This window comes from Pinus tabuliformis, chromosome 5_2 (genome assembly GCF_031772625.1).
Source record: "Pinus tabuliformis cultivar Carrire ecotype Pingquan chromosome 5_2, CPIR1, whole genome shotgun sequence".
Classification (NCBI taxonomy): Eukaryota; Viridiplantae; Streptophyta; class Pinopsida; order Pinales; family Pinaceae; genus Pinus; species Pinus tabuliformis.
Window position 1 is genome coordinate 190603445 of NC_142306.1, and position 16204 is coordinate 190619648.

Genomic DNA, 16204 nt, shown 5'->3' on the forward strand with positions numbered 1-16204 from the left:
TCCTAAGCAGTAATTGTTCATCCAGTAACTTGGTAACTAATTTATCTTATACAAGTGATTTGATTCCATAAGGCACTAGCCTCTCAAATATATAATTAAATCGTGTTAATAATTGAACTTGTTAATCATCATTAACCAAGTTGGTAGGCCATTCAGTTGTGTCTCCCGAACTTGTCAGTTCTCGACAAGCCTTTCATCTACACATTTCATAGGGACTACCCCCCCATAACCTGCTGTAGGGAGACAGCTAGAACGGAGAGGGCAAGGATTAGAGTGACAGCCCTTGCCCTGAGTCGTTGTCACATTCACCTGTACAATTTGGGCGACAACAGGAACTCGAGCATGTTAAGGAGAAACTCGTTGTGGTCCCTTGAATTAAGGCACATATGAAGGAACCCTTTCTCACTACTATTTTCAACAATTTCCTTGCGCACAAAATCTCCTATTTTGTAGCACACTAGGCTCCTATTTTCATGCGCACCTTAGTGTCCTATATTGTAGCACAATTCTCCTCAATCTATGTGCACTTGCTCCTCAAGGCTATGAGCACCACAAGCAAAGAGACCTCACAAAAACTTGTGCACACAATAATGAAAATCCTTGTGCCTTTGTCCTTCCTTTATAAATTCGATCCATGCTAAATTAAGCTATTACAAATTTAGAACTCGAGTGATTGATTGACAAGTTAACTGAGAGTGAATTCTTTCTCTCTCCAATCAACACTGGAGTCACAATTCGTCCTTCCTTCAATCAATGACCAAAGTTCCAACTCGTCCTATCTGAACTCGTAATTGCCATCCAATCTTGTAGTTAAACTGAAGAAGTGTCCACATAATTGATCCTCCAACACTACGCATGAACTAAAGTGTAACTCATGATTCGCATCATGCAAAGAGAGGGTCAAACTCGTCTTTTTGGCTAAGGCACAAGCCAAAGAAGACCTTCCACACTACAATTTTCAAGGAAGGAATTTTGTATAACTCCTAACTTATCTCTAAAATAGACGAAATTGCCTCTTGTCAATGCCTTGGTTAAGATATTTGTTGCTTGCTCCTCTATTGGAATGTACAGTAGCTTCACTATCCCTCTCTGCACACAATCCCTGAGATAATGATACCTGATCTTGATATGCTTGGAGCGATCATGAAACATTAGATTATTAGAGAGCTTAATGCAACTCTAATTGTCACAATGTATCACAGTAGGCTCCATCACCTATCTTAAAAGTCCCACAAGCAACTTCCTCATCCAAATAGCCTCACACGTTGCCAAACTAACAGCCATGTACTCAGCCTCTATTGAACTGAGTGCAATTGATTTTTGCTTCCTACTGAACCAGAAAATAGTTGTTGACCCAATGTTGAAGACGCAACCTGAAGTACTCTTCTGATCTATGGAGCTCCCTACCCAATCTGTATCTATGAAGCCCTCAAGCCTCATTCCATCAACTCGTTTGTACCATAATCCATAATTTGTTGTTCCTCTGACATACCTCAAAACATGCTTCGCAGCAACCCAGTGAACTCTGGTCGATTCCATCATGAACTGACTTAACTGGTTCACTGCAAAACAAATAATAGATCATCTATTGACCAAGTACATCAACGACTCGATGAGTTGCTTGTACAATGTAGCATCTACTCGCTCTACTATGCTAACATTCACCTTACTCCGGTTTGTGACTAGAGGTGTGGTCATGGGCCTACAATCTTGCATATGAAATCTCCTGAGAATCTCCTACATGTACTTGCCCTATCCCAAGAAGATCTCCCCATCACCTTGCCATACCTCCAACTCAAGGAAATAATGTATAAGCCCTATATCCTTCATCTCAAACTCCCTTGCAAGGTCTACCTTGCAATCTTGAATCAAGTTGTCTGCTCCAATCAATATAAGATTGTCAACATAGAGCACTAGAATGAGCGAAAGCCCTCCAACTGTGATGTAATACAGGTTGGCATCCACCTCACTATTAGTGAAGCCCAATCCTCGAAGGTAGCTATCAATGCGAGTGTACCATGCTGTCGGAGCCTGCTTGAGCCCATATAGAGCTCTCTTCAACGAACAGACATGAGTAGCTGAAAGTCTCAAACCCCTCTGGCTACTCCATATAAATCTCCTCAACCACCCTGTTGAGGAATGTTGTCTTCACGTCCATCTAGTGGATCTTCCACCCCATCTGTGCTACAAGTGCCAGAATCGTCCTAATAGATGAATATCATGCTACTGGGGCAAACATCTCCTCATAGTATATAGCCTCAACCTATGAGAAGCCCTTGGCCACAAACCTAGCCTTGTACTTCTCCACACTCCCATCTTCTCCATACTTCACCTTGTACACCCAACATGAGCCTACCATTGATTTGCCCTTTGGTCATGGCACAACTCCTAAACATTGTTCTTCGTGACAGAGGAATATTCCTCCACCATGGCATCTTGCCAAACCCGCTAAGAGGTTGCCTCCTCATAAATAGAAGGCTTTGTGTTCAACAACTCTGTCATCAGTGCCATATATCCCGTGTACCTTTGTGGTTGCTTGCTCCACCTAAACATAGAGCTAGCGGCATCAACATGCTCTTGGGCCTCCTAAATCAACCTGTCATCCCACTTGACTCTCTTCCTTCCTATGCTGGGAGTGGCTACCTGATCTCGTCTTGGTCTCTCCTCCTCATCTTGTACTAACTCTTGGTCATCTTGCTGTGTGGCCCTTTTGCCACATAGTTGAGACTCAATTTGTGATCCTAGTTGAGGCTCTTGCTTGGGAGCGAGTAGTTCCTCCTTAGGTACTCCAACCTGCTCTCGCTCCAAGGATTCCCTCAAAGCCCTGCCCTCCTGGAACCTCACATCCTGCCTGACAATTGTCTTCTTAAGTCCAGGTAGGTACACCCTATATGCCTAAGTTGTCTCATTATATCCCACAAAAATTCCCTTCTCAATTGTGGGCTCTAGCTTCTTGCTGCTATCTTTGGACACATGGCAATAAACTTTTGTGCCAAAGATGCGGAAGTGCGAAACATCAAGTTTCTTGCCTATGAAAACCTCCTCTGGTGTAACTCGCCCAAGCACCCTATCTGAACTCCTGTTCTACAGAAATATTGCGGTGTTGCATGCCTCTACCCACAAGAACATAGGCAAACCCTAATCATGCAGCGAAGCCTTGGTCGCTCCAACTATGTTGTGATTCTTCCTCTCAGCCACCCCATTCTACTCAGGGTTATGGGGTGTTGTCAGCTCTCTCCTAATGCCCTCCTTGGCACATACATCCTTGAAGGCATTAGAGACATACTCCTTGCCATTGTCACTCTTCAATGCTTTGATCATCTTCCTAGTCTGGTTTTCTACCAAGGCCTTAAACTCCATGAACTTGGAGAAGGCTTCCTCCTTCTTCATAAAGAAGATCCAAGTTTTCTTAGAATAATCATATACAAAAGTAACATTATAACGGTGTCCCATAAGAGATGGGAAAGAGAAAGGCCCACACACGTCTGAAGGTACCAACTTCAAAATCCCTTTGGCTCTACTGTCTCGACCCTGATAAGATGACTTGGCATACTTGTCGAGTGTGCAACCCTTGCACACATCATGCTGATCAAAGCTGCATGTTGGTAGTCCTGTGGCTATCTGTTGAAGAATCTTCAATTCCCCATGATGCAAGTGTCCCATGCTCCTATGCCAAAGTTTTGCAACATATCTACTCTGCTCACCTCCTGCCTTGCTACTCAAGGTTGTGCTTGTCTCAACCTACAACAGGTACAGATTCTTCTTCTTTACAACTATCTGCTTCTTACATCCAGAAGCTAAGTGTTGGAGGTAAGCCTTACCTCTGTTGAAGATGACAACAAAACCCTTATGCTCTAGGGTTGCCACTAAAACAAGGTTCTTCTTTAGGCCTGAAACATAGAGGACATCTCTGAGATGAATAGGATTACCTAACTCCCTCTAAAAACAAATAGTACCAACTCCCCTAGTTATGTACTTGCCATCATCTCCTAGCTTTATATGAAACTACATGTCCTTCTCCTCCAACTGGCTGAAATACTCCTTGATCCCTATCATACGGAAGGATGCTTCGGAATCAATATACCATATGATGCTCCCTACTAAGCTTGCCATGCAAGCTATCAATGAGAAATCTTTCTCGAACCGAGAAGAAAACCCATCTACCTCAGTTGATGCAGCCATATGATCCTTATTGGACACCTTTTTTTTGTTAGGACACTTGGTGGCATAGTGCCCAAACTCATGGCAATGGAAGAACTTGATCTTGCTCAAATCCTTCTTCTTCTTCTCACCCTTCTGACTAGACCCAGCCTTGCCTTTGCCCTTCTTTCCCTTGGCTTTGCTGCCTTTGCCCTTCTTGCCCTTGGCTTTGTTGCCTTTGCCCTTCTTGCCCTTGGCTTGGTTCCTTTGCCTACCCGGGCAAAGTTCTCCTTGTCCTTTGTCTTCGTTGATCTACCATCTCTCATCCCTCTCTAGATTTATTCTTGAACGCAGTCATTCCATAACCTTTCCCAGTTGGGAAAGTTTTCTCTGCCACTCACTGCATCCTAGAATCTATACCAAAACTTATGGAGTCCCAAAACCGCAAGACTCGCAGGGTTTTTTTTTTTTTTGCTACTATCTCACCCACACCACCTAGGTCATCCCGAACCTAAGTGAACTTTGAAAGATATGAGATAATGGGCTCTCCTTTGCTCATCCAGATACTTCTTAGCTTCTCTTTGAGAGCAAGCTTCCTGGCATCACTGGAACCTTGATACAGATCTAAGATAGCTTTAAGCATCTCAAATGTTGTCTTCTTCTCAAAGAGATGAGGGATAATATGGTCTTTGACCCCCTCAAGGATGATCCTTCTTGCCTTGGTGTCATTCTTGTTATACTGGATCAACTGTTAGGCATCCTGAGGTGGCACTATTTCCTTCTTCACAAACTGGAGCACCCCATTATCTTCCAACACTACTATGATTCGCTCCTTCCATGAGCAAAAGTTAGAGGCTCCCTCTAAACATTGATCTACCCTTAGTCCTTGGAACGCTATACTTCTATCCAAATAATTTCTCTTCAAAACTCTGATATATGCTCTTCACTAATTGATCAACTTGGTGTTGGTCTTTACACTGATCTCTGCTATGATACCATGTTAATTTTCCATGAAATTTTGCAATTACATAGATGAATAATTGAAAACTAAAATCTAGTTTACTTTCACCAAGATATAAAATTTCTTAAAAACTTATAGCAGCAAAATAAAAACATAGAGATAAAAACACATCACACAAATCGATACACTTATTTTTCTTAGGAAGCCCAACAGGGAAAAACATGTCTCCTTGATGTGGTATTTTATTAAACTTGAGCAATTGAATCAATTGCAAAGCAATTTCTCCCTCTAAGAAAACACTTGTGCTCCTGTTGACCTAGCCTGGACTTGCCCTGCCAACACTTGATCCCAACTCCTAAATCCTTGCACTCTTCCTGGCCCTATTCCCTTGTGCACTAGACCTATTTCCTTGCACACAAAATCTCCTATTTTGTAGCACACTTGGCCTCCTATTTTGTAGTGCCATTCTCCTCAACCTATGCACACTCTCTCCTCAACGCTACGAGTACCACAAGCAAAGAGATCTCACAAGAACTTGTGCACACAATAATGAAAATCCTTGTGCCTTCGTCCTTCCTTTATAGATTTGAACCATGCTAAATTGGGCTAGTACAAATTTAGAACTCGAGTGGTTGACTGACAAGTTAACTAAGAGTGAAGTCTTTCTCGGTCCAATCAATACTTGGGTCACAACTCGTCCTTCCTTCAATCAATGACTGAAGTTCCAACTCGTCCTATCTAAACTCATAACTGCCACCCAATCCTGTAGTTAAACTAAAGAAAGCTCCACATAATTGATCCTCCAACACTACACATGAACTAAAGTCTAACTCACGATTCACATCATGCAAAGAGAAGGACAAACTCGTGGTCTTTCTAGCTAAGGCACAAATTAAAGAAGACCTTCCATGCTACAATTTTCAACAGCAATTGCCCCATCTTTAGCAAAACTTGGAGACTACTTCCTCTAAGTGGAAAGGAATTGATAGGCATTAGTCTAGTGAATGTAGAAATTGATGTCTAGATTCTAAATTGCTCATGAAATTTTCTATATCACAAAACTAGAAGCTACTCTATTGATCTGCGAAAGTAAATTCACGATCGAGAACACAAATCCTTAACATGCATCAAGATTCAACACAGATACACAGCGGTTTATCTAGGGGAAAGCAACTGCTCAAAACCCCTCACTATCTGTATTGCATTAATCAAAGAATTTGGATGAATACAATATGCTTTGCTCAAGCTTGAGCTCAACCTGCACCTGTATCTTCTATCCTCTGCCTAACTGACTGATCTTGGACAATTTTTCAAGCCTCCAAGCTCCTATTTCTTTGCATTGTTCCATTGGGAATTAGGCCCATATTTAATAGGAATTTTCCTCATCTGGATTGTGCAATTCCTTTAGGTCAATTCTCTGACTACATGCACCACATGTACCACTGATAGTACACTACCCTTGAACTCCAATCTCAATTGGGTAACTCGAATTCTCTGCATGCAATAATTATTTTGGGTTGATTGATCAGTTAATTGTATGATCACTTAGCGTGAAAAAAGTTACACACCCTTAACTAGACCTCCACTAGTTCTTCTGACAGTGAGAACTAGTTACACTGACAATAACTAAAATTAACTGTAATAGATTGCTACAAATTTGCAATCAATCATGTAGAACTGAACTCAAGTGTCTCCAACTCGAATTCAATGAGTTAACTGAGTGACAAGAGCCATGTCACCTCAGTTAGCTACCTCCAAGTATTCTGCTAAAATTCAAATTCAAATTGCTTCAATTTAATTTAGGCAAAAATCAAATTGAGACTTTTCTTGCTGCATTTTCAACACTCCCTCTCAGCAATAAAGGGATTCACATCTACCCTGATCCAACCCCTTTGGAATGTACTGCATGCAACACCTCTCATTGTTGTTGCTGCAACTGCACCACCTGCAACTAAGAAGCATTCAAAAATAAAAATAATCATTGAATCAATTTGCCACTGTCTACAAGGAAAACTGTGTTGCTGATGACTCTGCTACTGAGCCTCCTGCTCTGTTGTCAACCTCTACACTCCTCAGTATCTGACTGACACTGATCCTTCTGCTACTGAATACTGTGGGTCCCTGTAGCAAGGTAATGATCCAAGAGGAAAACACTTCAATGGCCCATGCCCAAATTTATGCAACCCTTGGACTAGGGCTTCACATCGCCCCACCTCACGCCTGGAGGTATGGTTGCATGTGCTCCCTCTGCCCACTTGGCTCAAACTCTTCCCCTGCTGGAAGTCTCTGCTTGAGTGGATGTCTCCACTCTTCCTCCTGTTTTCTTCTCCATTTGTGGTTGCTCCACAACTTCTTGAGGCTTCTTTTGAGGTTGCATGTTGAGAGGTCTAACATGCTCCCTCTCAACCACCAAATTTGCCTTGCTCCTCAAGGCTTTGCATGCATATTCTACCTCAAGTGCATACAGGTGCTTGACTCGAACCCCGATCTACTTCACCTGTCCTGTCGCGATGTGCCTTGGGAAAGCCTTCACTTTGCTAAATATCGCATCGTAGCCATGGTCCTCCAACACAGCTACAGAAACTAGATTCTTCTTCCCTGGTACAAACATCACATCCTTGAGCCTGAGAGGGGAGACAGACTCCCTCTGAAAGGTGACAGTACCAATCCCGATGGCACCATACCTTTTGTCGTCTCCAGAGTCCAAACTCAATGTTCATCTGGAGATCTTTCTCCTCCAAGTCACAGAAAAATTCTCTATTCCCCATCATATGGAACAAGGCACCACTGTCCACGTTCCATGCATGCGATGAGAGTGAAGTCAAGCTCGAACTGTGAAGCCAAAGCTTCACCTGTTGCTGCTACTGCAAGCTCCTTCTTGCTTGCCTTCTTCTGTGGACACTTCGTGGCATAGTGCCCGAATTCATGACAGTGAAAGCACTTGATTTTGGACAAGTCTTTCTGCTTGCCCTCTTGGCTGGAATGAGCCTCACCTTGGGACTTCTTCCCTTTGGCCTTCTTTCCCTTACTGACTAATGCAAAGTCCTCTTCCTCTTCTTTGGATGAGGTCCCATCTCTGTTGCTCCGCCTTATTTCTTCCTGCACTAGATCGGACCATAATCGCTCCCAGCTTGGTAGTTTCTCTCTACCATTTACCGAATCTTGATAACTATGCCAGCTCTTGGGAAGGCCCAAGAGGGCTAGAGCTACCAGATCTTCTTCAAGGACAATAACACCGACCCCACCAAGTTCATCACGACACTGTGTAAACTTGCTCAGGTACTACGAAATTGTTTCATTCTTTTGCATCTTAATACTTTGAAGCTTGTCCTTGAGTGCCAGCTTCATGTGGTCACTATTGTTCTCAAACAACTCTATCAGTGTTTTCCACATCGCAAACGAAGTCTCTTTCCCGTGGAGATTCGAGACAATATGATCTCAAACTCCCTCCAATATGATCCTCCTCGCTTTAGCCACATCCTTCTTCCACTGAGCAAAATCCTGGGCATCAAATGTTGGGAGCCTTGCTACATCTGTCTTGATGTATTCTAGAAGCCCATTATCATCCAATACTGCCTCCATGCAGACCTTCCATGCCACAAAATTTGCGGTTCCTTCCCAATCATACTCGAGCCTAAGTCCACTGAAAGCCATCTTCTCAATCCTGAAGAAAACCTCCAACGTTGATCTTCAAATTCGAATCTCCTGCAATGACAACTTTGAAATCTCTTCTCTATAGTGATTGCAGCTCTGATACAATGTAAAAATTAATGTTTAGATTCTAAACTGCTCATGAAATTTTCTGAATCACAAGACTAGAAACTACTCTATTGATCTGTGGAAGTAAATTCATGATCGAGAACACAAATCATTAACATGCATCAAGATTCAACACATATACATTAAGACTTATCTAGGGAAAAGCAACTGCTCAAAACCCCTTACTATTTGCATTGCATTAATCAAAGAATCTGGATTAATACAATATGCTCTACTCAAGCTTGAGCTCAACCTACACCTGTATCTTCTATCGTCTACATGACTGACTAACCTTGGCAAATACTTAGCCAATTTTTCAAGCCTCCAAACTCCTATTTCGTTGCATCGTTCCCTTGGGAATTAGGCCCCTATTTAATAGGAATTTTCCTCATCTGGATTGCGCAATTCTTTGAGGTCAATTCTCTGACTACATGTACAACTTGAACTAGTTTACAACTGATAGTACACTGCCCTTGAACTCCAATCTCAACTAGGTAACTCGAATTCTTTGCATGCAACAATTATTTTGAACTGATTGATCAGTTAACAGGATGATCACTCAATGTGAAAAAAAGTTACACACCCTTAACTAGACCTCCATTAGTTCTTCTGACAATGAGAACTAGTTACATTGACAATAACTCAAATTAACTGAAATAGATTACTACAAATTAGCAATCAATCATGTCAAACTGAACTCAAGTGTTTCCAACTCCAATTTACTAAGATAACTGAGTGACGAGAGCCAAGTCACCTCAATTAACTACCTCCAAGTATTCTGTTGAAATTGAAATTCGAATTTCTTTAATTTAATTTAGCCAAAAATCAAATTGAGACTTTTCTTGCTGCATTTTCAACAGTGAACATTTGTGAACATGTATCATAGTTGTATTTTATCTATTTTGTACTTTATCCTTTATCATTTTAGGTGACTTAGTCCAAACTATTCACTCACCCACTTTATTGTATTGTATTGGAGACTTGGTCGACATTAATTACTCTCCATAATTCGTACTCTATATATAGTTAAGGTGTTGTCTAACTATTAGATGTTTTGGAGTTTTTGGCTGAAATTTGGCAAAAAATGTTTTAGTCAAATCTTGATGTTTGTTGTTTAAACTGGGTTTTTGACTACATATATGGATTCAGCACCCCAAAAAACCCCTAGAGCACTTGAATTGTGGAGAGTTCACAACTCAAAATTGTGTTTCCAACCAATCCCTGCCAGATTCTGGACAAATTAGACTGGAAAATAAGCCAGCAAAACCTCCAAAGCGTCTAACAAATAGACTACAGCTATAGTTAATACAGTATGATCTTCTCAAATACATGCATTCTTGCTATCTTGTGTTTTCTTGTGTGTCAATATCTTTCTTCCGTGCTGATATTGTCCGCATATCATGTGCAAAGTTTTGAAGCAGGTATCATTTTAATTAAATGAGCTACCATAGAGGATGTAAATATGTGAAAATTTTACAAAATGGTTGTAAATCAGAATCTATGCTACCGGAAATTTTATCATTGTGATTGATTGGACTTGTCTGTCACCAGAATTTGCGATTTCGCAAGGCAGACATGGGTGAGATTTGTTTACCCAACGAAGGCAGCAAATTAGGCCTACTATCACCAAAATCATGGGATTTCCCACAAAAAATGTGGAATAGACAGCCAAGGCAGTGACTGAGTCAAGCTTGGCTGGACAAAGCAACAGGCAATTGTGGACAAGCTGCGCCCGGATTATCAAAGCTACAGTCTAGAATGACACTGTTGAGGGAAAAAAGCAACAGCCTTTACCAGTCGTTTAACTGCTATCCAGGATGATAGAGAAAATGATTGTACGTGAATTTCCCCTATATGCATTAGAGTAGTTTTATTGGGCACTTGCAGATTGGTATACGAGAGCATTTCATAATCGTGTCAAGAAATAAGTTGTCTTCAGAAACCTAATGAAAGGAGATCTATTGTAGCAATAAAATATATGTATATGATATTGCTATGTGCAATATCTATTCCTTATTGAGATTGAAATAATTTTGTAAGTTTCTCTCGCATTTTGTTGTTCTGGTTTCTCCATTTTTATTCTGCGTGTCAACTTGAAAAAACCCCAGTATACATTTGCTCCATTGCAATTTTCAAATCTATATTGGAGATAAGCTCTGCGTTACGTTTTAACAAACATTTCACTGGCGTTCTACACTAGTTTAGCCCAGACCAAACAGACTGAATCCATGATATGAAAGTTACCTGTGGCGCCTACAAAAGCAAGCAAGAAGTAGAAGCCGAAGAGAGTGAGCTTGGGAGCCGTTCTGGACTTGGTTATATAATAAAGAAATCCCAAGTAAGGAAACAGTGAAGCTGCAAACAACTGTGTAGCTATGCTCTGGGAATCAATATTGGGTGACCATGGATCCACGCCTAGAATTCCACCAACAAGAAGAGCCCTCGGGGACATCTGCCTATTTCTTGCGCTAAACTGTCTCCTTTGGTGGCAAATTCCTGTTCGATTTCCCAAAGAAGTGAGTTTTCTGGTGTCGTTTCTGAATACGCTGTGGGCGGATAGACCTGTGCAGAAACCAAAATGCGTAGACGCTCCATTGGAAGCAATATTGTGAGTGAAGGAAATGGAAGGACGTGTGGACAGAGAGGTGAGTTGCCCAGAATAAGCCATAGCAGTAGACGGCACTAATACGCGCGCGCAGATAATCGGTAGTTTAGATTCCCGCTAAAATCTTTCAAGAAATATTAACATTTAACAGATATGGAATGGTTTGGCTGGAGGAGAATAGATATTCTCTCATTGGCTTTGGGCTTTGTAGCATGGGATCGAGTGGTTCGTGTCATTGTCGTCCTGGTACTACATGTCATCACATTCTTATGGCAAATTGTATATATCTCTTATTGCATAAGAGGTATCTGTTACTTATTGCAAAAGTTTATTAACTCTCGGAGTTTTGTATTCATGCTCTTTTAGAAAGGAGAAGAAAGAAATTATTTCGATGTTTACTAGGTTGAAGTTATAGGTTAAAGATATTTTATGGGATAGATTGTTTTTTCATCTATTTGATGTATTGGCTCTTTTTTTGTGAAACTTCAAAATAAATGCTCTCAGTTTTTCGACAAACCCCTCGTTAAATAGATTATCCTAAGAGCTAGCTGCCAGCTTATTTGCATAACTTTCCTTGTTGTCTTTGAAGATCTCACATTCTAAAATGAAATGTTTTTTTGTTTCCACTTTTCCTAAAGAACAAAAAATGCATATTCTTTCTTCCCACATTTCCTTTTGCCTTTTCCAATGCCTTGTTTCACAACGGAGTTGATGAGAATTAGTCCTTAACTAAGCAATAAGAATTTTGGCTCTTCAAGAGATATTGGCCTCTATGTATGCTTTTGGTTGATGACTATGAGTGGGATTAAACACTTCAATATAGAAATTTGTCTTTTTTCCTAGCTCCTCATCCCAAGTACACTTGTTGAACTTTTCCATAACAAAAGATTTTATCCCTTTGTTGTTTATGGGACACGCGTTTAAGCAAATACCCCATTTACTAAATCATTTGTTATTTTGTTGCATCCAAGTTTTTTTGCTCTTGCACAATCTATCATTAAAGACAACCTTAGGCCATCTACCATCTTCCATTTGCTCAATTTTTTTTAAATACCTTATGACTCGCACCATAGCAATTGCTTCAATAAGAGCAATCCTTGTTTCACTCAACAAGATAGCATAAGGAACTGCACTTTTAATCTTAAATTTGTTTGTAATCAAATATTTCTGAATTTTCTCAATTTGTCTCCACTGCATGTCGAATGTATTGCTCGCCCATAGTTAACAACCATAGAGAATCACTAGAAGCCCAAAAAGAGTTTGAGTTTTTAAATCTTGTGCTTCAAAACTTTCCATATCCACGTCCAATCCAAACAATCAACAATTTCTTAAAATACAATATTAAATTAAATCTAAATAAAAACTAATATAAAATTTAAATTAAACTAAATTAAATTAAAGTAATTTTAAATAACTCAAACTATAATATAAATAGGTAAAATTCAAATTTATATGCTAATATTATCATTCAAACAAAAATTAAAACTATTAAATAATAAAATCAAAAATCAACGTTACTAAATCAAAACTAAATACTTAAGTTTAAACCAAAATTAAAATAAATTTAAGCTAAACTAAATTAGTTTTTAACTATAACTAAAGAAAACCAATGATATAACTAAAATAAAGCAATTTAAATAAAATAAACTAATAAAAACTAAAATGACTACCATAGACCAAAAATTAAAATAGTTATGACATAAAATGAAAGGAAACTATGAAGTTCGTATGATCGGAAGAGCATATCACTAATTTCATATTATCATCAAAGATATGTTGAATTCCAAGATTTTCCAGTAACCCTTGTACATCGTCTGCGGTAACCATGTCATCGCAATCGTTGCCCAAGGTATTGAAAATTCGAGATAAGTCTCATCTTTGAACAAAGGTTGTGTATATTTTATTAACAAAATCATTGCTCATTTGATCAATCCTACCTCAAGACAGTGGTATTTTCCAACCTCACTTAATATGTGGGTCTTTTGGATTACAAAGTTCAGGAAACTTAGTGTCCCATTATCTGAGAAACCCAAACATGAACATAAAAGTTGTAGAAACTATTAAATTCATGAACCCAACTCAAGTACATGGATACAATAATGCTCCAATACATAGACATGGTAGACACATTTGAAATTCTTGTTGTTGCAATGCTCAAGTACGGTCGTTCTTGAAATATGGAAAAAATGAGAAGAAAAAATAGTAGAAAAGCACTAGTCGTATTTGTCCACCTCTGCAATTCATCTTTGTCCACCAAGGTAGCTGCAAATGTCAGAGCTGAAAAGATCATCGGGTCAACAAAGGTTTTGGCATCAAACGGAGCCAAAGAACCCATATTTTCTCCCAAATTTTGCTAATGTGGAAGCTAGAGGAGAACTTATTTTAGAAACTAGAGAAATGAAGGTCAAAAACTATGAAAGTAGTAAAGGTCTCCCATACTGAACAAATGTCAATTACAAAAAGACCCAAAAATTATCAATACCAAAACATTCAATCATTTTAATCTCATAAAAGTCCATGCCTTACAAGATAAATACACGAGCTATGACCGGCAGAACATACAAACAGAGTATATCAATTAATCTTTGATTGTTTTCTTTAAAGGCTTGGTTGGAAAAAGCAAAGAGATCACAAGAAATGCTCTGCGGATAGGTAGTTCGTTTTGTTTTGAAACTATCATATCAAACAAATATAAACAATACATGGAAAGCAATTTGCTTCAATATGATTACACATAAAGTTAAACAAATTAAATAAATGAACTCGTTGGATAACTCCATTGCATACTTAAAACTCACATATGTTTAGCTAATGAAATTATTAACATAGATTCATAACAACCCTGGATCTATTAAGTGTCAAAGCCGATCAAAATAAATAATTGAGTACAAATATATATATGCTTTTAATTTATTAAATGCCCAACGAAATTAAATAATTGAGTACAAATCTCTCCACGCATAAAAGATCTAGTGTGTGTGTGTGTGTGTGTGTGTGTGTGTGTACATACACATATACATATACATATATAATCAAAATTATTTTTCCTATCTTCCACCATTAAGTAGCATGTAGAAAAAAAAAACTTCAATACAGACCTCTTTGCACTTATAATCAGTCTTTATCTATTGCGAAATCCTTATCTGCGTGACCATTCATAAGGCCCTCAGGTATATTTTTTTGTTAGATTTTCCTTTTCTGGCTCCACCTAAAAAGATACCCTACTCAAATTACTTTGTGTATCCTTTATTTGTCCTTCGATCCTTGGAACAATATTTGTATCCCTGTGCAGCGTCAAACTCAAACATTGTACTAGTTTCGCAAAGCCAACACAACATATCTTTCCACACAATTTTGATAAGAGCATTCCACTAGTAAGCATATTTTCTTCTAGACAACCTACTTAAAGAAAAAAATAAAAATTGAAGTAAAGTCTCATTGATCGAACACCTGAACCTTTGTAAAGTTGGCAAACGATCAGCAAACAAGGTCAGATTTAACGTTCAACAGTTGTGAAAGTCGGAGATGAAGCCTGAGAAGGTGGAGCAATCTCAAATAAGGATAGTGCCTCCACTTGTCTTAATATGCACAGCTAGTAATCCATGCCCTTACCGACCTGGAGATCAGTACTCCACAATTGATTGGTATTTATGCCTAAATCATTTGAATCCATGGAAGCACTCATGTTATCTGGGTGGTCAAGAAGCCAATCAACTTTCGCACCATAAAATTATTGCATGGGAGAATAAACTCGCAGGTTTGTTGAGTTGTTTAAGCTCTCGTTGCTTATTATTATTTCTCCTTCGCAGTGTGACCTCATGGCTTGGGAGTAACAACTGACCATTTCTTCCTTATCGTCATGGCTAATTGCAGGCACCCCTGAGGGGTTTTCGAAATTATTTCGATCATTACCGATAACTATTTGCAAATCTATTGATAATGACTGACATTCAAGCTCGTCCATGGTATTAATCGATACACAACTATGATCAATTTCCAGTTCTAAAGAGTCGGTATAGTTAGAATGGAGCACAACTAAATTTGAATCAGTGTTGTTACTCTGATAATCTATAGTACTGGTACACATGTTGTAGGAAGATGAGATTACGTCTCCTGAGTGTTTCGGAAAAACATAAACTAGATCATGGATTTCCCATGTTGATGACGCTCTTGCGTCCGAATTATAAAGTGTTTGCAAGCTTACAAGACTCAAATTGTGGTATGTCATTTCTGATCTTGAAATGAAATTTTAACGTCCATGAGACTAGATATAGTCTATGGGACCATATAGGATAATTGCAAGTACATTCATATACATAACACAACTTTTAATGCTTTAGCTGTACACAGTTTGGCATGTACTGGTAACAGTCATAATTTTGCATACTTTCGGAATTTTCATGCTCTAGAATCCCAGGAACTCAATATAATTCTTTCAAAAGTGAAGTATTCAAAATGACAATATTTCTATAAGTGATTATGATAATTAAAAAATAGTAATTTTATGTTGTCCATATCCATTTTGATATAAATTTGTTGGATTTGAAACCAATTCACATTCACCGATCTTTAATCACCCTATAAGATACATGAAAATTTCCATAAAACCAATTCAAATCCAACAACCTATGATCAGCTAATAGTACTTAGTAGGGTAGATAAGGATGGTTGTAATTTCGTGCCTGGCTATTTTGAGCTTCAAAGTTCAATGGGTAGTGGGGCCTGTGAGAACTTTTATG

At 39.0% G+C, this 16204-nt stretch overlaps 1 protein-coding gene and 1 pseudogene across 2 annotated transcripts in view; both read right to left on the bottom strand.

Moving 5' to 3' along the window:
• The window catches only part of LOC149158206 (1-acyl-sn-glycerol-3-phosphate acyltransferase), a 135750-nt gene extending 124003 nt beyond the window's left edge, over positions 1-11747 (bottom strand). Inside the window, exon 1 of one of the 2 annotated variants that reach the window (XM_089437722.1) lies at positions 11105-11747. In XM_089437722.1, coding sequence (XP_089293848.1) covers positions 11105-11528 — 424 coding nt within the window. In that variant the 5' untranslated portion in view covers positions 11529-11747. The remainder of the gene's footprint in view (positions 1-11104) is intronic. The other variant, XM_089437721.1, reaches the window with a different exon arrangement.
• A 3214-nt stretch (positions 11748-14961) lies between these two features.
• Positions 14962-15693, bottom strand: LOC149158207 (uncharacterized; annotated as a pseudogene).
• Between the last annotated feature and the right edge of the window lie 511 nt (positions 15694-16204).